This window comes from Eubalaena glacialis, chromosome 8, assembly GCF_028564815.1.
Source record: "Eubalaena glacialis isolate mEubGla1 chromosome 8, mEubGla1.1.hap2.+ XY, whole genome shotgun sequence".
Taxonomy (NCBI): domain Eukaryota; kingdom Metazoa; phylum Chordata; class Mammalia; order Artiodactyla; family Balaenidae; genus Eubalaena; species Eubalaena glacialis.
The window spans coordinates 106,683,010-106,710,482 of NC_083723.1; the positions used below are offsets into that span (position 1 = coordinate 106,683,010).

The following is a 27,473-nucleotide window of genomic DNA, read 5'->3' on the forward strand; positions in this document are numbered from 1 at the left end:
TCAATTCTCCACAAATTGATTATAGATTCAACACAACCCCAATCACAATCCTAGAAGGCTTTGTTTTACAGAAATTATAAGCTGGTTCTAAATTTTATATGGAAATAGGAACTAGAATATTAAACAAAAGAAGGACAAAGTTGGAAGACCACACATTTAAGAGGTACCATAAAGCTACATTAATCAATACAGTGAGGTACTGGCATAGAAGTGACAAATAGTTCGATAGAATGTGATACGGATCCCAGAAATACACCTACAATTATATGGTTATCTGCTTTTTAGACAAAGATGCCAAGGCACTCCAATGGGGAAAGAGAAGTGTTTTAAACAAATTATGCTAGAATGACTGGAAATCAGTATGGAAAAAAACTGAACTTATCACACACAAATATTAATTCAAGTTGGATCATAGACCAAAATGTAAAAGCTAAAACTGTAAAACGTTTACAATAAAACATAGGAAAATATCTTTAAGACTTGGAAATAGACAAAAGTGTTTTAGGACACAGAAAGCAATAACTGTGAAGGAAAAAAATTAATAAATTAGACTTCATAAAAATTTAAAACTTCTGCTCATCAAAAGACACTGTTAAGGAACGAAATAGGGAACTGAAACAAGATGGCGGAGTAGAAGGATGTGCTCTCACTGCCTCTTTTGAGAACACCAGAATCACAACTAGCTGCTGGACAATCATCGACAGGAAGACACTGGAACTCACCAAAAAATATAACCCACATCCAAAGACAAAGGAGAAGCCACAATGAGATGGTAGGAGGGGTGCAATCACAGTACAATCAAATCCCATAACTGCTGGGTGGGTGACTCACAGACTGAAGAACACTTAAACCACAGAAGTCCACCAACTGGAGTGAAGGTTCTGAGCCCCACGTCACGCTTCCCAACCTGGGGGTCCGGCAACGGGAGGAGGAATTCCTAGAGAATCAGACTTTGAAAGCTAGTGGGATTTGACTGCAGGACTTCGACAGGACTGGGGGAAACAGAGACTCCACTCTTGGAGGGCACACACAAAGTAGTGTGCGCATCGGGACCCAGGGGAAGGAGCAGTGACCCCAGGGGAGACTGAACCAGACCTACCTGCTAGTGTCGGAGGGTCTCCTGCAGAGAAGGGGGGTGGTTGTGGCTCACCATGGGGACAAGGACCCTGGCAGCAGAAGTTCTGGGAAGTACTCCTTGGCGTGAGCCCTCCCAGAGTCTGCCATTAGCCCCACCAAAGAGTCCAGGTAGGCTCCAGTGTTGGGTTGCCTCAGGCCAAACAGAAAACAGGGAGGGAACCCAGCCCCACCCATCAGCAGTCAAGTGGATTAAAGTTTTACTGAGCTCTGCCCACCAGAGAAACAGTCAGCTCTACCCACCACCAGTCCCTCCCATCAGGAAACTAGGACAAGCCTCTTAGATAGCCTCATCCACCAGAGGGCAGACAGCAGAAGCAAGAAAAACTACAATCCTGCAGCCTGTGGAACAAAAACCACATTCACAGAAAAACAGACAAGATTAAAAGGCAGAGGGCTATGTACCAGATGAAGGAACAAGATAAAACCCCAGAAAAACAACTAAATGAAGTGGAGATAGGCAACCTTCCAGAAAAAGAACTCAGAATAATGATAGTGAAGATGATCTCCAGGACCTCGGAAAAACAATGGAGGCAAAGATTGAGAAGATGCAAGAAATGTTTAACAAAGACCTAGAAGAATTAAAGAACAAACAAACAGAGATGAACAATACAAAAACTGAAATGAAAACTACACTAGAAGGAGTCAATAGCAGAATAACTGAGGCAGAAGAACGCATAAGTGACCTGGAAGACAGAATGGTGGAATTCACTGCTGCGGAACAGAATAAAGAAAAAAGAAAGAAAAGAAATGAAGACAGCCTAAGAGACCTCTGGGACAACATTAAAGGCAACAACATTCACATTATAGGGATCCCAGAAGGAGAAGAGAGAAAGGACCAGAGAAAATATTTGAAGAGATAATAGTTGAAAACTTCCCTAACATGGGAAAGGAAATAGCCACCCAAGTCCAGGAAGCACAGAGAGTCCCATATAGGATAAACCCAAGGAGAAACACGCCAAGACACATAGTAATCAAATTGGCAAAAATTAAAGACAAAGAAAAATTACTGAAAGCAGCAAGGGAAAAATGACAACATACAAGGGAACTCCCATAAGGTTAACAGCTGATTTCTCAGCAGAAACTCTACAAGACAGAAGGGAGTGGCATGATATACTTAAAGTGATGAAAGGGAAGAACCTACAACCAAGATTACTCTACCCGGCAAGGATCTCATTCAGATTCGATGGAGAAATTAAAACGTTTACAGATAAGCAAAAGCTGAGAGAATTCAGCACCACCAAACCAGCTCTACAACAAATGCTAAAGGAACTTCTCTAAGTGGGAAACACAGGAGAAGAAAAGGACCTACAAAAACAAACCCAAAACAATTAAGAAAATGGTCAAAGGAACATACATATCAATAATTACCTTAAACGTGAATGGATTAAATGCTCCAGCCAAAAGACACAGGCTTGCTGAATGGATACAAAAACAAGACCCATATATATGCTGTCTACAAGAGACCCACTTCAGACCTAGGGACACATACAGACTGAAAGTGGGGGGATGGAAAAAGATATTCCATGCAAATGGAAATCAAAAGAAAGCTGGAGTAGCAATACTCATATCAGATAAAATAGACTTTAAAATAAGAATGTTACAAGGGACAAGGAAGGACACTACATAACAATCAAGGGATCAATCCAAGAAGAAGATATAACAATTATAAATATATATGCACCCAACATAGGAGCACCTCAATAAATATGGCAACTGCTAACAGCTATAAAAGAGGAAATCGACAGTAACACAGTAATAGTGGGGGACTTTAACACCTCACTTACACCAACGGACAGATCATCCAAAATGAAAATAAATAAGGAAACAGAAGCTTTCAGTGACACAATAGACCAGATAGATTTAATTGATATTTATAGGACATTCCATCCCAAAACAGCAGATTACACTTTCTTCTCAAGTGCGCACGGAACATTCTCCAGGATAGATCACATCTTGGGTCACAAATCAAGCCTCAGTAAATTTAAGAATATTGAAATCATATCAAGCATCTTTTCTGACCACAACACTATGAGATTAGAAATGAATTACAGGGAAAAAAACGTAAAAAACACAAACACGTAGAGGCTAAACAATACGTTACTAAATAACCAAGAGATCACTGAAGAAATCAGAGGATATGAAAAAATACCTAGAAACATATGACAATGAAAACACGACGATCCAAAACCTATGGGATGCAGCAAAAGCAGTTCTAAGAGGGAAGTTTATAGCTATACAAGCCTACCTCAAGAAACAAGAAAAATCTCAAAAAAGCAATCTAACCTTACACCTAAAGGAACTAGAGAAAGAAGAATAAACAAAACCCAAAGTCAGCAGAAGGAAAGAAATCATAAAGATCAGAGCAGAAATAAATGAAATAGAAACAAAGAAAGCAATAGCAAAGATCAATAAAACTAAAAGCTGGTTCTTTGAGAAGATAAACAAAATTGATAAACCATTAGCCAGACTCATCAAGAAAAAGAGGGAGAGGACTCAAATCAATAAAATTAGAAATGAAAAAGGAGACGTTACAACAGACACCGCAGAAATACAAAGCATCCTAAGAGACTACTACAAACAACTCTATGCCAATAAAATGGACAACCTGGAAGAAATGGACAAATTCTTAGAAAGGTATAACCTTCCAAGACTGAACCAGGAAGAAACAGAAAATATGAACAGAACAATCACAAGTAATGAAATTGAAACTGTGATTAAAAATCTTCCAACAAACAAAAGTCCAGGACCAGATGGCTTCACAGGTGAATTCCATCAAACATTTAGAGAAGAGCTAACACCCATCCTTCTCAAACTCTTCCAAAAAATTACAGAGGAAGGAACACTCCCAAACTCATTCTGTGAGGCCACCATCACCCTGATACCAAAATCAGACAAAGATACTACAAAAAAAGAAAATTACAGACCAATATCACTGATGAATATAGATGCAAAAATCCTCAACAAAACACTAGCAAACAGAATCCAACAACACATTAAAAGGATCATACACCATGATCAAGTGGGATTTATCCCAGGGAGGCAAGGATTCTTCAATACACGCAAATAAATCAATGTGATACACCATATTAACAAACTGAAGAATAAAAACCATATGACCATCTCAATAGATGCAGAAAAAGCTTTTGACAAAATTCAACACCCATTTATGATAAAAACTCTCCAGAAAGGGCATAGAGGGAACCTACCTCAACATGATAAAGGCCATATACGACAAACCCACAGCAAACATCATTCTGAGTGGTGAAAAACTGAAAGCATTTCCTCTAAGATCAGGAACGAGACAAGGATGTCCACTCTCACCACTATTATTCAACATAGTTTTGGAAGTCCTAGCCATGGCAATCAGAGAAGAAAAAGAAATAAAAGGAATACAAATTGGAAAAGAAGAAGTAAAACTGTCACTGTTTGCAGATGACATGATACTATACATAGAGAATCCTAAAGATGCCACCAGAAAACTACTAGAGCTAATCAATGAATTTGGTAAAGTTGCAGGATACAAAATTAATGCACAGAAATCTCTTGCATTCCTATACACTAATGATGAAAAATCTGAAAGAGAAATTAAGGAAACACTCCCATTTACCACTGCAACAAAAAGAATAAAATACCTAGGAATAAACCTACCTAGGGAGACAGAAGACCTGTATGCAGAAAACTATAAGACACTGATGAAAGAAATTAAAAATGATACCAACAGATGGAGAGATATACCATGTTCTTGGATTGGAAGAATCAATATTGTGAAAATGACTATACTACCCAAAGCAATCTACAGATTCAATGCAATCCCTATCAAATTACCAATGGCATTTTTTATGGAACTAGAACAAAAAATCTTAAAATTTGTATGGAGACACAAAAGACCCTGAATAGCCAAAGCAGTCCTGAGGGAAAACAACGGAGCTGGAGGAATCAGATTCCCTGACTTCAGACTATACTACAAAGCTACAGTAATCAAGACAATATGGTACTGGCACAAAAACAGAAACATAGATCAATGGAACAAGGTAGAAAGCCCAGAGATAAACCTATGCACCTATGGTCAACTAACCTATGACAAAGGAGGCAAGGATATACAATGGAGAAAAGACAGTCTCTTCAATAAGTGGTGCTGGGAAAACTGGACAGCTACATGTAAAAGAATGAAATTAGAACACTCCCTAACATCATACACAAAAATAAACTCAAAATGGATTCAAGACCTAAATGTAAGACCGGACACTATAAAACTCTTTAGAGGAAAACATAGGAAGAACACTCTTTGACATAAATCACAGCAAGATCTTTTTTGATCCCCCTCCTAGAGTAATGGAAATAAAAAAAAATAATAAACAAATGGGACCTAATGAAGCTTCAAAGCTTTTGCACAGCAAAGGAAACCATAAACGAGACGAAAAGACAACCCTCAGAATGGGAGAAAATATTCACAAACGAATCAATGGACAAAGGATTAATCTCCAAAATATATAAACAGCTCATGCAGCTCAATATTAAAGAAACAAACAACCCAATCCAAAGATGGGCAGAAGACCTAAATAGACCTTTCTCCAAAGAAGACATACAGATGGCCAAGAAGCACATGAAAAACTGCTCAACATCACTAATTATTAGAGAAATGCAAATCAAAACTACAATGAGGTATCACCTCACACCAGTTAGAATGGGCATCATCAGAAAATCTACAAACAACAAATGCTGCAGAGGGTGTGGAGAAAAGGGAACCCTCTTGCACTGTTGGTGGGAATGTAAATTGATACAGCCACTATGGAGAACAGTATGGAGGTTCCTTAAAAAACTAAAACTAGAATTACCATATGATCCAGCAATCCCACTACTGGGCCTATACTCAGAGAAAACCATAATTCAAAAAGACACATGCACCCCAATGTTCATTTCAGCACTGTTTACAATAGCCAGGTCATGGAAGCAACCTAAATGCCCATCTACAGATGAATGGATAAAGAAGATGTGGTACATATATACAATGGAATATTACTCAGCCATAAAAAGGAACAAAATTGGGTTATTTGTTGAGACGTGGATGGATCTAGAGAGTGTCATACAGAGTGAAGTAAGTCAGAAAGAGAAAAATAAATATCGTATATTAACGCATATATGGAACCTAGAAAAGTGGTACAGATGAACCAGTTTGCAGGGCAGAAATTGAGACACAGATGTAGAGAACAAACATATGGACACCAAAGGGGGAAAGCCACGGGGGGGTGGGGGTGGTGGTGTGATGAATTGGGCAATTGGGATTGACATGTATACACTGATGTGTATAAAATTGATGACTAATAAAAACCTGCTGTATAAAAAAAAAAGTGCCTTCTTGATAAAATGTTTAAAATAAAAAAAAAAAAATTGTCTTGCATAAAGAAATACTTAATTGAAGTTCACAATTAACTTGTTTTAATTATTTTCCTTTTTAAAGTTCTATATTTTATATTGTTAATTTTAAAATAGTATGCATAGTATGATTATATTTCTATTAATTTTTTTTTCTATTAATTTTTTTCTGAATATATCTAGCTATTCATTTACCCAACTGCACATATACAGAGCTATATTTGGAATCATGTTTAACAAATATCATAAAGTTGTTCTGGGGTATTGACATTTTGGGTAATTTGTAGCTGTTTTTTAGGTGATTTATTTATATTCTTCATATATATGTCATGTACATCTCTATTTTTAATAAGAATTATTATTTTTTAAAAGCAAATAAAATTTATTGAAATAAAAAAAAAAAAAGAAATGAAATAGGTAAGCCAGAGACCGGGAGAAAACATGCTCATATTTAAACTCTTACCTTGAACTCATCTGAGATTTCAGACACAAAGGATGATATCTGCTTCATGAGCCTGTCCACACTGCTCTCACTTCCTGTTTTGAGAAGTGTAGTAATGGCCAGGGTAGCAATGCTTCTGTTTGAGTCTGTGATCAAGTTTTCTAAGTCCAGATTGCAGGCAGTAACAGCAGAGGGATGCTTCATTGCCACCTTGTCAAAGGGCAAGAAAAAAATTAAGCAAATTGCTACTGATAAAGACCAGAACTTTAAAAAATAAAAGAAGACGAAAATAGAAATTTTTTTTTTTTTTTACTTTAAAAAATGGAATTTTATTTCCTTTATTTGTAATTTCTATTTGGGCCTCCCCTTATAATATGATCATCACCATTAATTATACAGGTGTGCAAAACCAGAATCAGGAATTTAAAAGTTTCTTTTTTTTTCACAACTCACACACACACACACACACACTGTATTTTATTTTTACAAGAGATAAATAAACTGACACCAAGCATTGTAAATGGATGACCACAACAAAAGCAACAATGACTGCAATTACCAAACACGAAACACACTCATACTATGTCATAATATTGACATTCAGTCCAGTAATCCTCCACTGTAACAGCTCCTTTACTTTGCAGTGAAAATTGATTTGTATATTTTTGCCTCTGAATCCTTGTGGGATTTTTTTTTAAATTCAAACAGAAAGTCACAAAAATTATAATCATCCTCATCAGTTCACTCAGTCCCATGTAATTAATTTTTTTTTCATCTTGATCCTTTGTTAGCACTTTTATGAATTCATCAGTTTTCCATTAGAGTTCTGAAAATGCTTATTCATTCAGTTCAGCAGTATAGTCAGTTATCAGAAACCTGTACTTGTCAGAGTCTTTTCCATGAATTCCTTGAAGATGAAACCCTTTTATAGGAACATTTTTGTGAAAGCACCCAGAACTCTCTGTAAATGACAAAAGACTTAAAAATGACCACGGTTAAAGATTTGATGAAAGTTCATAATAATGCAATTGACAAGGAAATTTAGTTATTTCTGAGATACACATTTTAAAGTAATAACTAGAATTATGACTTATAACATTATACCAGAACATATAAGATTTTTAGAAATTTCATGTAATGTCTGAAACATTTATATTAACATATTTCCATACACATAACCCAAAGAAAGTTTAGTATTAGTTGTTTTTTTATTTGTTTTTTTATACTGCAGGTTCTTATTAGTCATCAATTTTATACACATCAGTGTATACATGCCAATCCCAATCGCCCAATTCAGCACACCACCATACCCACCCCACCGTGGTTTTCCCCCCTTGGTGTCCATATGTTTGTTCTCTACATCTGTGTCTCAACTTCTGCCCTGCAAACCGGTTCATCTGTACCATTTTTCTAGGTTCCACATACATGCATTAATATACGATGTTTGTTTTTCTCTTTCTGACTTACTTCACTCTGTATGACACTCTCTAGATCCATCCACGTCTCAACAAATGACCCAATTTTGTTCCTTTTTATGGCTAAGTAATATTCCATTGTATACATGTACCACATATTCTTTATTCATTCGTCTGTCGATGGGCATTTAGGTTGCTTCCATGACCTGGCTATTGTAAACAGTGCTGAAATGAACATTGGGGTGCATGTGTCTTTTTGAATTATGGTTTTCTCTGGGTATAGGCCCAGTAGTGGGATTGCTGGATCATATGGTAATTCTAGTTTTAGTTTTTAAAGGAACCTCCATACTGTTCTCCATAGTGGCTGTATCAATTTACATTCCCACCAACAGTGCAAGAGGGTTCCCTTTTCTCCACACCCTCTCCAGCATTTGTTGTTTGTAGATTTTCTGATGATGCCCATTCTAACTGGTGTGAGGTGATACCTCATTGTAGTTTTGATTTGCATTTCTCTAATAATTAGTGATGTTGAGCAGTTTTTCATGTGCTTCTTGGCCATCTGTATGTCTTCTTTGGAGAAAGGTCTATTTAGGTCTTCTGCCCATTTTTGGATTGGGTTGTTTGTTTCTTTAATATTGAGCTGCATGAGCTGTTTATATATTTTGGAGATTAATCCTTTGTCCATTGATTCATTTGTGAATATTTTCTCCCATTCTGAGAGTTGTCTTTTCGTCTCGTTTATGGTTTCCTTTGCTGTGCAAAAGCTTTGAAGCTTCATTAGGTCCCATTTGTTTATTTTTTTTTTATTTCTATTACTCTAGGAGGGGGATCAAAAAAGATCTTGCTGTGATTTATGTCAAAGAGTGTTCTTCCTATGTTTTCCTCTAAAGAGTTTTATAGTGTCCGGTCTTACATTTAGGTCTTGAATCCATTTTGAGTTTATTTTTGTGTATGATGTTAGGGAGTGTTCTAATTTCATTCTTTTACATGTAGCTGTCCAGTTTTCCCAGCACCACTTATTGAAGAGACTGTCTTTTCTCCATTGTATATCCTTGCCTCCTTTGTCATAGGTTAGTTGACCATAGGTGCATGGGTTTATCTCTGGGCTTTCTATCTTGTTCCATTGATCTATGTTTCTGTTTTTGTGCCAGTACCATATTGTCTTGATTACTGTAGCTTTGTAGTATAGTCTGAAGTCAGGGAATCTGATTCCTCCAGCTCCATTGTTTTCCCTCAAGACTGCTTTGCCTATTCGGGGTCTTTTGTGTCTCCATACAAATTTTAAGATTTTTTGTTCTAGTTCCATAAAAAATGCCATTGGTAATTTGATAGGGATTGCATTGAATCTGTAGATTGCTTTGGGTAGTATAGTCATTTTCACAATATTAATTCTTCCAATCCAAGAACATGGTATATCTCTCCATCTGTTGGTATCATCTTTAATTTCTTTCATCAGTGTCTTATAGTTTTCTGCATACAGGTCTTCTGTCTCCCTAGGTAGGTTTATTCCTAGGTATTTTATTCTTTTTGTTGCAGTGGTAAATGGGAGTGTTTCCTTAATTTCTCTTTCAGATTTTTCATCATTAGTGTATAGGAATGCAAGAGATTTCTGTGCATTAATTTTGTATCCTGCAACTTTACCAAATTCATTGATTAGCTCTAGTAGTTTTCTGGTGGCATCTTTAGGATTCTCTATGTATAGTATCATGTCATCTGCAAACAGTGACAGTTTTACTTCTTCTTTTCCAATTTGTATTCCTTTTATTTCTTTTTCTTCTCTGATTGCCATGGCTAGGACTTCCAAAACTATGTTGAATAATAGTGGTGAGAGTGGACATCCTTGTCTCGTTCCTGATCTTAGAGGAAATGCTTTCAGTTTTTCACCACTCAGAATGATGTTTGCTGTGGGTTTGTCGTATATGGCCTTTATCATGTTGAGGTAGGTTCCCTCTATGCCCTTTCTGGAGAGTTTTTATCATAAATGGGTGTTGAATTTTGTCAAAAGCTTTTTCTGCATCTATTGAGATGGTCATATGGTTTTTATTCTTCAGTTTGTTAATATGGTGTATCACATTGATTTATTTGCGTGTATTGAAGAATCCTTGCCTCCCTGGGATAAATCCCACTTGATCATGGTGTATGATCCTTTTAATGTGTTGTTGGATTCTGCTTGCTAGTATTTTGTTGAGGATTTTTGCATCTATATTCATCAGTGATATTGGTCTGTAATTTTCTTTTTTTGTAGTATCTTTGTCTGATTTTGGTATCAGGGTGATGGTGGCCTCACAGAATGAGTTTGGGAGTGTTCCTTCCTCTGTAATTTTTTGGAAGAGTTTGAGAAGGATGGGTGTTAGCTCTTCTCTAAATGTTTGATGGAATTCACCTGTGAAGCCATCTGGTCCTGGACTTTTGTTTGTTGGAAGATTTTTAATCACAGTTTCAATTTCATTACTTGTGATTGTTCTGTTCATATTTTCTGTTTCTTCCTGGTTCAGTCTTGGAAGGTTATACCTTTCTAAGAATTTGTCCATTTCTTCCAGGTTGTCCATTTTATTGGCATAGAGTTGTTTGTAGTAGTCTCTTAGGATGCTTTGTATTTCTGCGGTGTCTGTTGTAACGTCTCCTTTTTCATTTCTAATTTTATTGATTTGAGTCCTCTCCCTCTTTTTCTTGATGAGTCTGGCTAATGGTTTATCAATTTTGTTTATCTTCTCAAAGAACCAGCTTTTAGTTTTATTGATCTTTGCTATTGCTTTCTTTGTTTCTATTTCATTTATTTCTGCTCTGATCTTTATGATTTCTTTCCTTCTGCTGACTTTGGGTTTTGTTTGTTCTTCTTTCTCTAGTTCCTTTAGGTGTAAGGTTAGATTGTTTACTTGAGATTTTTCTTGTTTCTTGAGGTAGGCTTGTATAGCTATAAACTTCCCTCTTAGAACTGCTTTTGCTGCATCCCATAGGTTTTGGATCGTCGTGTTTTCATTGTCATATGTTTCTAGGTATTTTTTCATATCCTCTGATTTCTTCAGTGATCTCTTGGTTATTTAGTAACGTATTGTTTAGCCTCTACGTGTTTGTGTTTTTTACGTTTTTTTCCCTGTAATTCATCTCTAATCTCATAGCGTTGTGGTCAGAAAAGATGCTTGATATGATTTCAATATTCTTAAATTTACTGAGGCTTGATTTGTGACCCAAGATGTGATCTATCCTGGAGAATGTTCCGTGCGCACTTGAGAAGAAAGTGTAATCTGCTGTTTTGGGATGGAATGTCCTATAAATATCAATTAAATCTATCTGGTCTATTGTGTCACTGAAAGCTTCTGTTTCCTTATTTATTTTCATTTTGGATGATCTGTCCATTGGTGTAAGTGAGGTGTTAAAGTCCCCCACTATTACTGTGTTACTGTCGATTTCCTCTTTTATAGCTGTTAGCAGTTGCCTTATTTATTGAGGTGCTCCTATGTTGGGTGCATATATATTTATAATTGTTATATCTTCTTCTTGGATTGATCCCTTGATCGTTATGTAGTGTCCTTCCTTGTCCCTTGTAACATTCTTATTTTAAAGTCTATTTTATCTGATATGAGTATTGCTACTCCAGCTTTCTTTTGATTTCCATTTGCATGGAATATCTTTTTCCATCCGCCCACTTTCAGTCTGTATGTGTCCCTAGGTCTGAAGTGGGTCTCTTGTAGACAGCATATATATGGGTCTTGTTTTTGTATCCATTCAGCAAGCCTGTGTCTTTTGGCTGGAGCATTTAATCCATTCACGTTTAAGGTAATTATTGATATGTATGTTCCTTTGACCATTTTCTTAATTGTTTTGGGTTTGTTTTTGTAGGTCCTTTTCTTCTCCTGTGTTTCCCACTTAGAGAAGTTCCTTTAGCATTTGTTGTAGAGCTGGTTTGGTGGTGCTGAATTCTCTCAGCTTTTGCTTATCTGTAAACGTTTTAATTTCTCCATCGAATCTGAATGAGATCCTTGCCGGGTAGAGTAATCTTGGTTGTAGGTTCTTCCCTTTCATCACTTTAAGTATATCATGCCACTCCCTTCTGTCTTGTAGAGTTTCTGCTGAGAAATCAGCTGTTAACCTTATGGGAGTTCCCTTGTATGTTGTCATTTTTCCCTTGCTGCTTTCAGTAATTTTTCTTTGTCTTTAATTTTTGCCAATTTGATTACTATGTGTCTCGGCGTGTTTCTCCTTGGGTTTATCCTATATGGGACTCTCTGTGCTTCCTGGACTTGGGTGGCTATTTCCTTTCCCATGTTAGGGAAGTTTTCAACTATTATCTCTTCAAATATTTTCTCTGGTTCTTTCTCTCTTCTCCTTCTGGGATCCCTATAATGCGAATGTTGTTGCCTTTAATGTTGTCCCAGAGGTCTCTTAGGCTGTCTTCATTTCTTTTCTTTCTTTTTTCTTTATTCTGTTCCGCAGCAGTGAATTCCACCATTCTGTCTTCCAGGTCACTTATCCGTTCTTCTGCCTCAGTTATTCTGCTATTGACTCCTTCTAGTGTAGTTTTCATTTCAGTTATTGTATTGTTCATCTCTGTTTGTTCTTTAATTCTTCTAGGTCTTTGTTAAACATTTCTTGCATCTTCTCAATCTTTGCCTCCATTGTTTTTCCGAGGTCCTGGATCATCTTCACTATCATTATTCTGAGTTCTTTTTCTGGAAGGTTGCCTATCTCCACTTCATTTAGTTGTTTTTCTGGGGTTTTATCTTGTTCCTTCATCTGGTACATAGCCCTCTGCCTTTTAATCTTGTCTGTTTTTCTGTGAATGTGGTTTTTGTTCCACAGGCTGCAGGATTGTAGTTCTTCTTGCTTCTGCTGTCTGCCCTCTGGTGGATGAGGCTATCTAAGAGGCTTGATGGGAGGGACTGGTCAGAAATTTTAATTAAGGTAAATGCCTTTTTAAAGTCTAAATGGAACAACATATGTTAAAAAGTAATTTTTTCAAGATGAATGTTTCTAATAAATAAGATACGATATATCATTTGATAAATGATTAACTGCTAGTTACAGTATAGCACAGCACTTTATCTTCCTAAGTTTCTATAACCTTTATAACAATTTCATAGTCTGTCTTTTATTACAGTTGGCCTGTTTCTCCTTATAGTACATGTGTTCATGGTTATCTATTCTACTAGATTTTAGAATCTCTGAGAGTAGGACCTAGAATGATAAACACTACTCGAAGACACTTAAATGTAATATCTTATCACTTATAAAACACTTCTGTATTTAAGCAAGCAAACTCCAACCAAACTGGATTGCTCACGGTCACTAAAACATGTCTGTCATTGTCCTGCTTCTTTGCTTTTGTTGATGATGTTCACGTCTCTGCCTAATCCTATACTGGTATAGAATCCTTTATCCATAGTGCTAAAATTTTGAAAACTCAGCAAAGTATTGCCATCAAAATCACTTAACAGCAAAAAATGACCCAAACTAATGTAAAACTGAGTCTTAATTTATTCCATGTAGTGAGGATAGTCATACGTATAAAGCAGAAATATTAACGTGTCTAATGTGTCTAACTGCTCCAGGCCCAAAGGGGTTAGTATTAATATAAGAGATGGCACCATATTACCTCTCTAAAATTCTCAAAATACTGATTTCTGAGATACATCTGGTCCCAAGATTATAGATGAAGGAATGTGGACCGATATCAACTCTTCAAAATACAATTCATATTGTTCTATAAAGCCTCCTTCCATGGCTGCTCTAAATTTCTCTCTCCTCCAATTGTTAATACAATTAATTTATAGTCAACCACATATTATATTAGACCAGTATTCTACAACATTAAACTTTCATTTAAAATTTTTAGGGACTTCCCTGGTGGCACAGTGGTTGGGACTTCGCAATCCCAATGCAGGCGGCCTGGGTTCGATCCCTGGTCAGGGAACTAGATCCCACATGCATGAAACAACTAAGAGTTTGCATGCCACAACTAAGGAGCCAGCAAGCCGCAAATAAGGAGCTGGTAAGCCACAACTAAGGAGCCTGCCTGCCGCAACTAAGACCCAGCACAACCACATAAATAAATATTTTTAAAAATAAATAAATAAAATAAAATTTTTATAGTTATTTAATTCCTTCTGTGTTTCTGCACTGTATCCTCTAGATTTACGCTGTCCAATATAGTAGCCAATAACCATATGTGACTACTAAGCCTTTGAAATGTGGTTATTCCAAACAGAGGTATGCTGTAAATACAAAATATACACCGGATATCAAAGACTTAGTATGAAAAAACAGAAGGTAAAATATATCTCTAATAATTTTATACTGATCACGTTGATAAATTTTATACATGTTAGGGTAAATAAAATATATGTTTAAAGTTAATCTCATCATAAAAGAATTTAATGTGGTTACAATAAAATTTAAAATCGCATATGTGACTCACATAGTGTTTTTATTGGATAGTGTTGCTATAGACCAGCACTGTCCAAGAGAACTTCCTGCAATGATAGAAATATTCTATATCTGCAGTGTCTAATATGATAGTCACTAACTACATGTGGCTATTGAGCACATGAATAATAGTATAAATGGCCATATCTAAGGCTGCAAATACAAGTGAGGTGCTACAGAAGTGAAGCCCATAAATCATATCTACTAACCTTGGACAGAAAGCCAAATGCTTCGTATTTAATGTTTCTCAATTGAACACTGATACAAGTCAATAGTTAGCAAAGGAACACCTACCTTGTTCAAGGTCCTCACAGCTGCATATCTCAAAGCTGGCTTAGGAGAACCACAGAAAAGCTGAAGAACTAGGAAAGAAAAAAGGTCACTGTGAACATAGCTCATTTCAACATATAGCATGTTTCTGAAAATACAGTACATGAAGAATCACATTCAAAACACGCATAAGGAAATTAGATCACAGCATCAAAAATTCACATGAAAAATACATCATCAAAAATAGAAAAAGTACTTTTTGTTGAGCTATAAAAACTTTAAATACAGGAAACAAAGTTTATTTTTTTTCCTAAAAAAGGTAATATACCCATTTAATATCTGAATTTAAAGAGTAGGAATATTTATGGTTGTAAGAGTAAATGGGTTTTTTAAACATGGAGAACTGAAGGCGTTAAAGTTACTTGTTTTCTAAGTAAAAACTTAAATTTTTTAATATGGGGAAATGATAACTTCAGAAAAAGAAATACAGTCACCCCTCCATATCTGCAGGGGACTGGACCCTGGACCTTCCAGGACCCCTGGCAGATACCCAAATCTGGGGATGCTAAAAACCCTTATATAAAATGGTGTAGCACAATCAGCCCTTGGTATCTGCAGGTTCCACATCTGAGGATTCAACCAACTGTGAATCGATTGGGTTGAATCGGTGGGATGTGGAACCCAAGGATATGGAGGTACAACTGTAATTAAAAAACAGCTAAAATAAATCATTTACGTATCAAAATGTAAAGGCTATATATACAGAGCTAAGGTTCAAAAATACCTATTCTGTAGACCTATGGAACTTAAAACAAAAACATAAGAAAATAAACAAAAGCCAGTTATCAAATATACAACTAACCTGAAACAGCAGGTGCCAACTCCCTTGCAGTACAGTTAGGAAGATGGATGATAGCTGAAGCAGCTTCATAAATAACCATTTCATGTTTATTTCGCAAGCAGCTCTCAATGAAATCAAAGACTGGACTTTCATGGCTGACAATAAATAGACATAGGCCATAATTAGATATCATAAAGAACAGAGGCAATGTGCATAGTGGCTAAAAGCACAGACAGGGGGACTTCCCTGGTGGCACAGTGGTTAAGACTCCATGCTCCCAATTCAGGGGGCCCGGGTTCAATCCCTGGTCAGGGAATTAGATCCCACATGCATGCCTCAACTGAGAGTTCATATGCCACTACTAAGAAGCCTGTGTGCTGCAACTAAGGAGCCAGTGAGCCACAACTAACAAGCCCACAAGCTGCAACTAACAAGCCTGCGAGCCACAACTAAGACCCGGCGCGACCAAATAAATAAATAAATAAATATTTAAAAAAAAAAAAAAGCACAGACAGAATGAGAAGCACTTTTGGAATTATGAATGAAGGACCTCTGAAAATACACTCTTCCATAAAAGCAATGAGAATACTGGTGTAAATTTTCAAAATCAACTTTTTCAGCACTCTAGAAACAACAATCCTAGGAACATTTATTCAAGAGGAACAGCTGAATCTTCATAAGAACAGTAAGCTTTCTGGTATTTTAACTTGCTCTATTTCATACCCTCTTCCCAGCTTCATGGAAGCCTTGGAAACCAGGGCCTCAGAACCACACTAGCTACGAAAGCCAGGAGCCTAGTAGCCACTGAAAGAGGCAGATGAATTTGGAGCACCATCAAAAGTCCTGTTCCCAGAGCACTGTCACTACTTGACCTGAATGATGCTCCTTAAAAAAGCCCCATTCATGAAGCTAATTTTTTGGCCGTGCTACACAGCATGTGGGATCTCAGTTCCCCAACCAGGGGTCGAGCCCATGCACTCTGCAGTGGAAGCGTGGAGTCCAAACCACTGGACCACCAGGGAATTCCCCGAAGCTAATTTTTATTTCATCTGACTCAGGACATTCAGTGAGGAAAGCCCTATCCCCAGGAGGTTTGCCTCCCAAAAAACAGCGGCAATTGCTTAACACTGCAGTTGCCACAGGTATTGATTCTAGTTGGCGCAAACAAGAGTCTGGCCAAAAAAACTTAAAAAGAAAATCTAAGAAATGAGATGCCCATAAGCGGCTTTAATTTCTGACATATTCCTGGGGATCTAGAAGGTTGTGCAAATACCCAGGAAAGATCTTACAGAGCTCTAGCCTCTCACCCATGCTCGACTTTGAGTTTCTGCACAACTAGGAAGGGAAGACTAAGGCACAGTTATGCATACCCCAACACACAAAATGCCCACTGAAAAAAAGATGGGAGACATGTTGGTCAAAAGCATTTAAGAAAATCTGTCAAATCATTATCCGAAGACTCAGCTAACCAAGCAGACTTCAGTAGCCACACATGACAAAGAATAAGGACTGCAGAATTAGTCCAGGAAAGTCACTAAACAAACAACAACAACAAACAGCAACAAAAACAAACTCTGAGGATGGAAAAGGGGGAAATAAGATTGTCAGTTACCACAGTATATTAAATATCCAGTTTTTGACAAAAAGCTATGATGCACAAAGAAATAGTGAGATATGGCCCATATATAGTGAAAAAAAGCAGTCAATAGAAATTATTCTTGAAGGAGCCCAGATGTTGGATTTACTAGGCAAAGCCTTTAAGTCAACTAATATAAATATGTTCAAAGAAGCAAAAGAAACCATATCTAAAGAATTAAAGGGAATTAAAAAGTTAAAGGCATGACAATCATGCCTCACCCAAGAGAGAGTATCAATAAAGAGGAAAAAATGAATTTTGGTTTTTTTTTTAAAGGAACCAAATAGAAACTCTGGATTTGGAAAGTGCATAACTAGAATAAAAATTTCAAATCTGCTCGGATAAAAAAACAAGTACCTACAATATGCTGCCTACAAGAGACTCACTTTAGGGCAAAAGTCACACATAGATTGAAAGTGAGGGGATGGAAAAAGATATTTCATGCAAATGGAAACAATAAGAAAGCAGGGGTAGCGATATTCATATCAGACAAAACAGACTTTAAAACAAAGTCCAAAAAGAAAGACAAAGAAGGACACTATATAATGATAAAGGGATTAGTACAAGAAGAGGACATTACACTTGTTAACATATATATGCACCCAATGTAGGAACACCTAAATATACAAAATAAATACTAACAGACATAAAGGGAGAAATTGACAGGAATACAATAATAGTAGGAGACTTCAACACCCCACTGACATGAATGGACAGATCTTTCAGACAGAAAATCAATAAGGCAAGAGAGATCCTAAATGACACAATAGAACGGATGTACTTAATTGGTATCTACAGGACACTTCATCCAAAAAAAACAAAAACAAAAAACAAACAAAATACACATTCTTTTCAAGTGCTCATGGAACATTCTCTAGGATAGACCACACACGAGGACACAAAACAAGCCTCAATGAATTTAAGAAGACAGAAATTATCTCAAGCATCTTTTCTGACCACAACAGTATGAAACTAGAAATCAACCACAGAAAGAAAAATGGGAAAAAACAATCACATGGAGACTAAACAACATCCTACTAAAAAACCAATGAGTCAACAATGAAATCAAAGAGGAAATCAGAAAATACCTCGAGACAAATGACAATGAAAACACAACCTACAAAATCTATGGGATGCAGCAAAAGTAGTTCAAAGAGGGAAATTCAGAGCAATACAGGCCTTTCTCGAGCAACAAGTAAAATCTCAAGTAAATAACCTAACCTACCACCTAAAAGAATTAGAAAAAAGAAGAATAAACAAAACCCAAAGTCATTAGAAGGAAGGAAATAATAAAGATCAGAGAGGAAATAAATAAAATAGAGATCAAAACAACAATAGAAAAGATCAATAAAACCAAGAGCTGGTTTTTTGAAAGGATAAACAAAATCGACAAACCTCTAGCCAGGTTACCAAAAAGAAAAGAGAGAAGACCCAAATAAACAAAATAAGAAATGAGAAATAACAACCAATACTGCAGAAATACAAAAAATCGTAAGGAAGTACTATGAACAGTTATAAACCAACAAATTGAACAACCGAGAAGAAACAGAAAAGGTTTTAGAAACATACAGTCAGCCAGAACTGAATCAAGAAGAAACATAATTTGAACAGACCAATCACTAGAAGTGAAATAGAATCTGTAATAAAAAACAAACAAAAAAACCCAAATACTCCCCACAAACAAAATCCAGGACCAGATGGCTTAACTGGGGAATTCAACCAAACATACAAAGAGGAACGTATACCTATCCTTCTCAAATTATTCCAAAAGATTTAAGAGGAGGAAACACTCCCAAAGTCAGTTTATGCAGCCACCATCACCCTGATACCAAAAACAAAGACACTACAAAAAAAGAAAATTACTGGCCAATATCTTTGACAAAGAGAGATGCAAAAATCCTCAACAAAATTTAAGCAAGCCAACTCCAACAACACATATAAAGGATCATACACCATGATCAAGCTGGATTCTTACCAGGGTCACAAAGATGGTTCAACATATGCAAATCAATGTCATATACCACATCAACAAAAGAAAAGACAAAAACCATATGATCATCTCAATAGATGTAGAAAAAGCATGTGATAAAATTCAACATCCATTCACGATGAAAACTCTCACTGAAGTGGGTATGGGGGAATACATCTCAACATAATAAAAACCATTTATGACAAACCCAGAGCCAACACAATACTCAACAGTGAAAAGCTGAAAGCCTTCCCACTAAATTCTGGAACAAGACAAGGGTGCCCACTCTCACCACTGCTATTCAACGTATTATTGGAAGTCCTAGCCTCAGCAACCAGACAAGAAAAAGAAATAAAAGGTATCCAAATTGGAAGGGAAGAGGTAAAATTGTCATTATATGCAGATGACATAATACTCTATACAGAAAACCTAAAGACTCCACACAAAAACTATTAGAACTAATAAATGAATTCAGCAAGGTAGCAGGGTACAAGATTAATATACAGAAATCTGTTGCATTTCTTTACAGTAACAATGAAATATCAGAAAGTAAAAAAAAAAAAAAGTTTAAAATCGCACTAAACACACCCACCCACCCACCCACACACACACACACAAACACGGGAATAAACCTAACCAAGGAGGTGAAAGACCTATATGCTGAGAATTCTAAAACACTGATAAAGGAAACTGAAGATGATTCACAGAAATGAAAAGATATCCCATGCTCTTGGATTGGAAGAATTAATATTATTAAAATGGCCATACTACTGAAAGCAATCTACAAATTTAATGCTATATCTATCAAATTACCCATGACATTTTTCACAGAACTAGAACAAATAATCCTAAAATTTATATGGAATCACAGAAGGCCCTGAAGTGGCAAAGCAATTCTGAGGAAAAAGAACAAAGCTGGAGGTATAACTCTCCCAGACTTCAGACAATACTACAAAGCTACACTAATCAAAACACTGTGATATTGGCACAAAAGCAGACATGTAGATCAATGGAACAGAATAGAGAGCCCAGAAACAAACCCATACAATTAATCTTCAGCAAAGGAGGCAAGAATATACGATGGAGAAAACACAGTGCCTTCAGCAAGTGGTGTTGGGAAAGCTGGACAGCTATTTGTAAATCAATGAAATTAGAACACTCCCTCACATCATATACAAAAATAAACTCAAAATGCTTTAAAGACACATATAGGATGTGAAACCGTAAAACTCCTAGAAGAGAAGATAGGCAAAACATTCTCTGACATAAATAGTAGCAATATTTTCTTAGACCAGTCTCCCAAGGCAAAAGAAAAAAAACCAAAAATAAACAAATGGGACCTAACCAAACTTAAAAGCTTCTGCATAGCAAAGGAAACCATCAACGAAATGAAAATACAACCTATAGAATGTGAGAAAATATTTGCAAACAATGTGACTGACAAGAGGTTAATTTCCAAAATATACAAACAGCTCATAAAACTCAATATCAAAAAAACAAACAACCCAATCAAAAAATGGGCAGATGACCTAAATAGACATTTTTCCAAAGAAGATATACAGATGGCCAACATGCATATGAAAAGATGGTCAATATCACTAATTAAATGCAAATCAAAACCACAAGGAGGTATCGCCTTACACCAGTCAGAATGGCTATCATCAAAAAGTCTATAAATAATAAATGCTGGAGAGGGTGTGGAGAAAAGGGAACCCTCCTACACTGTTGGTGGGAATGTAAACTGGTGCAACCAGTAAGTAGGGAAAACAGTATGGAGGTTCCTTAAAAAACTAAAAATAGAGCTACCAAATGATCCAGCAATCCTATTCTTGGGCATATAACCAGAAAAGACAAAAACTCTAATTCGAAAAGATACATGCACCCCAATGTTCATAGCAGCACTATTTACAATAGCCAAGACATGGAAGCAACCTAAGTGTCCATCAACAGATGAATGGATAAAGAAGAGGTGATATGCATATATATATATATATAATACACACACACACACACACACACACACACGTGGACTATTACTCAGCCATAAAAAAGAATGAATCACTTTGCTGTACAACTGAAACACAGTAGTGTAAATCAACTATGCTTCAATTTAAAAAAAAGTGAGAGAGTTCAGAAACAACTTTCAAAAAATTCAAATCTGCAATTCAACAGCTGATTTGCACTGACAGTAGAAAAAGCCAGTAACTTGAGGATAGGTTAAACTGAGATAATCCAGCTGAGGAAAATAAAGAATGAAGGAAAAAAAAAAAAACAGAGCCTTGGAGACCTATGGAATACGACCAAGTGTACCAACATTTTCATGATAGGAGTCCCAGAAGGAAAGGAGAGAGACAAAGGGACAAAAGGAATATCCTGAGAAATAATGACCCAAAACTTCCAAAATTTGTTAAAAATATTAATCTACACACTTGAGAAGCTCAACAAATCCCAAGTTGGAAAAATACAAAAAGATCCACATATAGACACACCATAGTCAAAGTGCTGAAAGCATAAGACAAAGAGAAAATCTTGACAGAAGCAAGATAAAAGCTACTCATCACATTGTACAGGGGAGCAACAATACAATTAATGGCTTTTCACCTGAAACAATGAAATAGAGAATGCCATATTCAAAGTGTTGAAATAAAAAAATAAAAATTCTCTATCCAGCAGAACTATGTTCCAAAAATGAAGGCTAATAAAAGGACATTCCCAGATAAGCAGTGACTGAGACAATGTGTTGCTAACATACCTGATTTATAAAAAATACTAAACGAAGTCTGTTAAACTGAAAGACTGACTCCAGTGACATGAATAATCAATGCGAAATAAAGAGCACCAGAAATGGTAAATATGAGTTAATATAAATGATTCTATAAATAATATTTTCATTTCTCTTCTTAACTAATTTAAAGGACATAAAATTGTATAAAAATAATTATAACACTGCAGTATTGGATAATGCACATACATGTAATATACATGACAATAATAGCAAACAGGAGCAGGGAGAGTACAGAACTATACTGCAGCAAAGATTCTATATTTTACTAAAATTAAATTAGTCTTAATCTGAAGTAGATTGTGGTAAATTAAAATGCATATTCTAATCCTCAGAGAAACAACTTTTTAAACAGTAAAAATATTGACAGAGAAATTAAAATGATTCAATGAAAATTTTATTTAACACAAAAGAAGGCAGTCAAAGAGGAAGAGAGGAACAAAAAAGACAGGACACTTCTATAGAAAAAACAGCAAAATGGCGAAGGTAAATACAACTATGTCAATAATTATATTAAATGGGAAAGGTCTAAACACCCCAACAAAAAGATAGAGATTGCCAGACAGGATAAAAAAGCAAGATCAAACTATGTGCCGTCTACAAGAGATACACATTAGATTCAAAGATACAAATGAGATGAAAGTAAAATGATGGGAAAAGATACGCCATGCAAACTAATCGTAAGAGATCAGGAGTGGCTATATTAATATCAGACAGAGAATTTAAGACAAAATATTACAAGAGACAAAAAGAGACATAATGAGAAGCTGCTCAATACATCAGGATGATATAACAATGATAAACAAATACACACTTAACAACAGAGCCTCAAAATATATGAAGCAAAACTTAACACTAAAGGAGAAATAGATCTTTTAACAATAATAGCTGGAGATGTCTATACCTACCCAATAGCTGATAGAACAACTAGACAAAATCATCAAGGATATAGAGGACTTGAACAATTTAATTCCTCAACTCAACCTAGAACATTCAACCCAGTGACTATAAAATACATTCTTTTCAAGTGCATATGGACAGTTCTCAAAGACACATTAAATGCCAGTCATAAAACAAGTCTCAATACATTTAAAAGGATAGAAATCATCAAAGCATAGTCCCCAACCACGACTGAATTAAATTATAAATTAGCAACAGAAAATAAAGGAAATCCCCAATATTTGGAAATTAAACAACTTATTTCTAAGTAACCCATGTATCCAGAATAAATCAAATGCAAAACAAGAAAAAAATCTGAAACAGAACGACAACAAAAACAGAGTAATCAAAATTTATGAGATGTAGCTAAAACAATGCTTGGAGGGAAATTTATAGCTCTAAACACCTATACCAGAAAAGAAGAAAGGTCTCAAATCAGTAACCTAAGTATCCACAATAAAGAAATTAGAAAAAGAAGACTAAACCAAGTCCACAGCAAGAAAGTAAATAAAGATCGGAGAAAAGATCAATGGACTAGAATACAGAAAAATAACAATGAAAGAAAAATGAACGAAACACAAAGTTAGTTCTTTGAAAAAATTCAACAAAATTGACAAAACTTTAGCTAGACTAAACAAGGAAAAAAAAAAAAGCGAAGGAATACAAATTACCAAAATCAGGAATGAAATAAAGGACAACACTACTGACCCTAAAGGAATTTAAATGATTATAAGAGAATATTATAAACAACTATATGCCAACAAATTAGATAACTTAGATGAAATGGTAAAATCCCTAGAAACACCAAACTACCGAACCTGACTTACAAAGAAATATAGAATCTAAACAGACTTATGAGTTAGTTACTTAAAATCTTCCCTCAAAAAAAGCAAAGGTCACAACAGCTTCATTGGTTAATTCTATCAAATATTTAAAGAAATAATACCAATCCTTCACAAACTCTTTTATAACATAAATGAGGGTACACTACCTCCCAGCTAATGATGTGATGCCATTATTACCTGGATAACAAAACCTGACAAATTCTCAGAAAACAACAGACCAATATCCCTCCTGACATAGACACATGAACTCCTTAACAAAATATCAGCAAACTGAATCCACCAATACATAAAAAGAATTATATATCATAATCAAGTAGCATTTTTCCCAAGCATGCAAACAAAATTGATTTACATCAGAAAATCATGAGGACCTTCAAGATGGCAGAGGAGTAAGACGTGGAGATCACCTTCCTCCCCACAAATACATGAAAAATACATCTAAATGTGGAACAACTCCTACAGAACACCTACTGAACACTGGCAGAAGACCTCAGACTTCCCAAAAGGGAACAGAAGCCCTCAGGCGACCTAAACGCAGAGGCAGGGCCAAATCCAAAGCTGAACCCCAGGAGCTGTGTGAACAAAGAAGAGAAAGGGAAATTTCTCCAAGCAGCCTCAGGAGCAGCGGATTAAATCTCCACAATAAACTTGATGTACCCTGCATCTGTGGAAAACCTGAATAGACAATGAATTATCCCAAAATTGAGGTGGTGGATTTTGGGAGCAAATGTAGAATGGGGTTTGCTTTCTGCATCTAATTTGTTTCTGATTTTATGTTTATCTTAGTTTAGTACTTAGTGCTTATTATCACTGGTAGATTTGTTTATTGATTTGGTTGCTCTCTTCCTTTTATATTTTTTTTTCCTTTTTCTCTCTTTGTGAGTGTGTATGTGTATGCTTCTTTGTGTGATTTTGTCTGTATACCTTTGCCTTTACCATTTGTCCTAGGGTTCTATCTGTCCACGTTTTTTTTTTTAGCATAGTTTTTACTGCTTATTATCATTGGTGGATTTGTTCATTGGTTTGGTTGCTCCCTTCTTTCTTTTTTTTATTATTTTTTATTTTTTTATTTTGAATAATTTTTATATTTTTTATTTTAATAACTTCATTTTATTTTATTTTTTCTTTCTTTCTTTTTTTTTCTCCCTTTTCTTCTGAGCTGTGTGGCTGACAGGGTCTCGGTACTCTGGCCGGGTGTCAGGCCTGAGCCTCTTAGGTGGGAGAGCCAAGTTCAGGACATTGGACCACCAGAGACCTCCCGGCCCCACGTAATATCAAACGGCGAAAGCTCTCCCAGAGATCTCCATCTCAACGCTAAGACCCAGCTCCACTCAACGACCAGCAAGCTACAGGTCTGGACACTCCATACCAAACAACTAGCAAGACAGGAACACAACCCCACCCATTAGCAGAGAGGCTGCCTAAATCATAATAAGTTCACAGACACCCCAAAACACACCACCAGACGTGGACCTGCCCACCAGAAAGACAAGATCCAGCATCATCCACCAGAACACAGGCACTAGTCCCCTCCACCAGGAAGCCTACACAACCCACTGAACCAACCTTAGCCACTGGGGACAGACACCAAAAACAACAGGAACTACGAACCTGCAGCCTGCAAAAAGGAGACCCCAAACACAGTAAGTTAAGCAAACTGAGAAGACAGAAAAACACACAGCAGATGAAGGAGCAAGGCAAAAACCCACCAGACCTAACAAATGAAGAGGAAATAGGCAGTCTACCTGAAAAAGAATACAGAATAATGATAGTTAAGATGATCCTAAATCTTGGAAATAGAATAGAGAAAATACAAGAAACATTTAACAAGGACCTAGAAGAACTAAAGAGCAAACAAACAATGATGAACAACACAATAAATGAAATTTAAGATTCTCTAGAAGGAATCAATAGCAGAATAACTGAGGCAGAAGAATGGATAAGTGACCTAGAATATAAAATAGTGGTAATTACTACCACAGAGCAGAAATAAAGAAACAAGAATGAAAAGAATTGAGGACAGTCTCAGAGACCTCTGGGACAACATTAAACGTACCAACATTCAAATTATAGGGGTCTCAGAAGAAGAGAAAAAGAAACAGAGTGGGAAGATATTTGAAGAGATTATAGTTGAAAACTTCCCTAATATGGGAAAGGAAATAGTCAATCAAGTCCAAGAAGCACAGAGAGTCCCATACGGGATAAATCCAAGGAGAAACACGCAAAGACACATATTAATCAAACTATCAAAAATTAAATACAAAGAAAAAATATTAAAAGCAGCAAGAGAAAATCAACAAATAACATACAAGGGAATCCCCATAAGGTTAACAGCTGATTTCTCAGCAGAAACTCTGCAAGTTAGAAGGGTGTGGTAGGACATACTTAAAGTGATGAAAAGGAAAAACCTACAACCAAGATTACTCTACCCAGCAGGGATCTCATTCAGATTCGACAGAGAAATTAAAACCTTTACAGACAAGCAAAAGCTAAGAGAATTCAGCACCACCAAACCAGCTTTACAACAAATGCTAAAGAAACTTCTCTAGGCAGGAAACACAAAACAAGGAAAAGACCTACAATAACAAACCCAAAACAATTAAGAAAATGGTAATAGCAACATACATATCAATAATTACCTTAAAGGTAAATGGATTAAATGCTCCAACCAAAAGACATAGACTGGCTGAATGGATCCAAAAACAAGACCCGTATATTTGCTGTCTACAAGAAACCCACTTCAGACCTAAGGACACATACAGAATGAAAGGGAGGGGATGGAAAAAGATATTCCATGCAAATGGAAATCAAAAGAAAGCTGGAGAAGCAATTCTTGTATCAGACAAAATAGACTTTAAAATAAAGACTATTACAAGAGACAAAGAAGGACACTACATAATGATCAAGGGATCAATCCAAGAAGGAGATATAACAATTGTAAATATTTATGCACCCAACATAAGAGCACCTCAATACACAAGGCAAATGCTAACAGCCATAAAAGGGGAAATCAACAGTAACACAAAAATAATAAGGAAATTAACACCCCACATTCACCAATGGACAGATCATCCAAAATGAAAATAAATAAGGAAACACAAGCTTTAAATGATACATTAAACAAGATAGACTTAATTGATATTTATAGGACATTCCATCCAAAAACAACAGAATACACGTTCTTCTCAAGTGCTCATGTAACATTCTCCAGGACAGAGCATATCTTGAGTCACAAATCAAGCCTTGGTAAATTTAGGAAAATTGAAACCGTATCAAGTATCTTTTCCGACCACAATGCTACGAGACTAGATATCAATTACAGGAAAAAAAATCCGTAAAAAAATACAAACACATGGAGGCTAAACAATACACTACTAAATAACCAAGAGATAACTGAAGAA

General features: G+C 36.0%; 1 protein-coding gene across 1 annotated transcript in view; it reads right to left on the reverse strand.

The window, feature by feature from the left end:
* The window catches only part of COPG2 (COPI coat complex subunit gamma 2), a 138,605-nt gene that overhangs the window by 53,590 nt on the left and 57,542 nt on the right, over positions 1-27,473 (reverse strand). The window contains exons 10-12 of the mRNA XM_061198724.1: positions 15,923-16,056; positions 15,085-15,152; positions 6,974-7,162 (exon numbers count right to left, since the gene is read on the reverse strand). Of these exons, the coding sequence (XP_061054707.1) occupies positions 6,974-7,162; positions 15,085-15,152; positions 15,923-16,056 (391 nt within the window). The remainder of the gene's footprint in view (positions 1-6,973; positions 7,163-15,084; positions 15,153-15,922; positions 16,057-27,473) is intronic.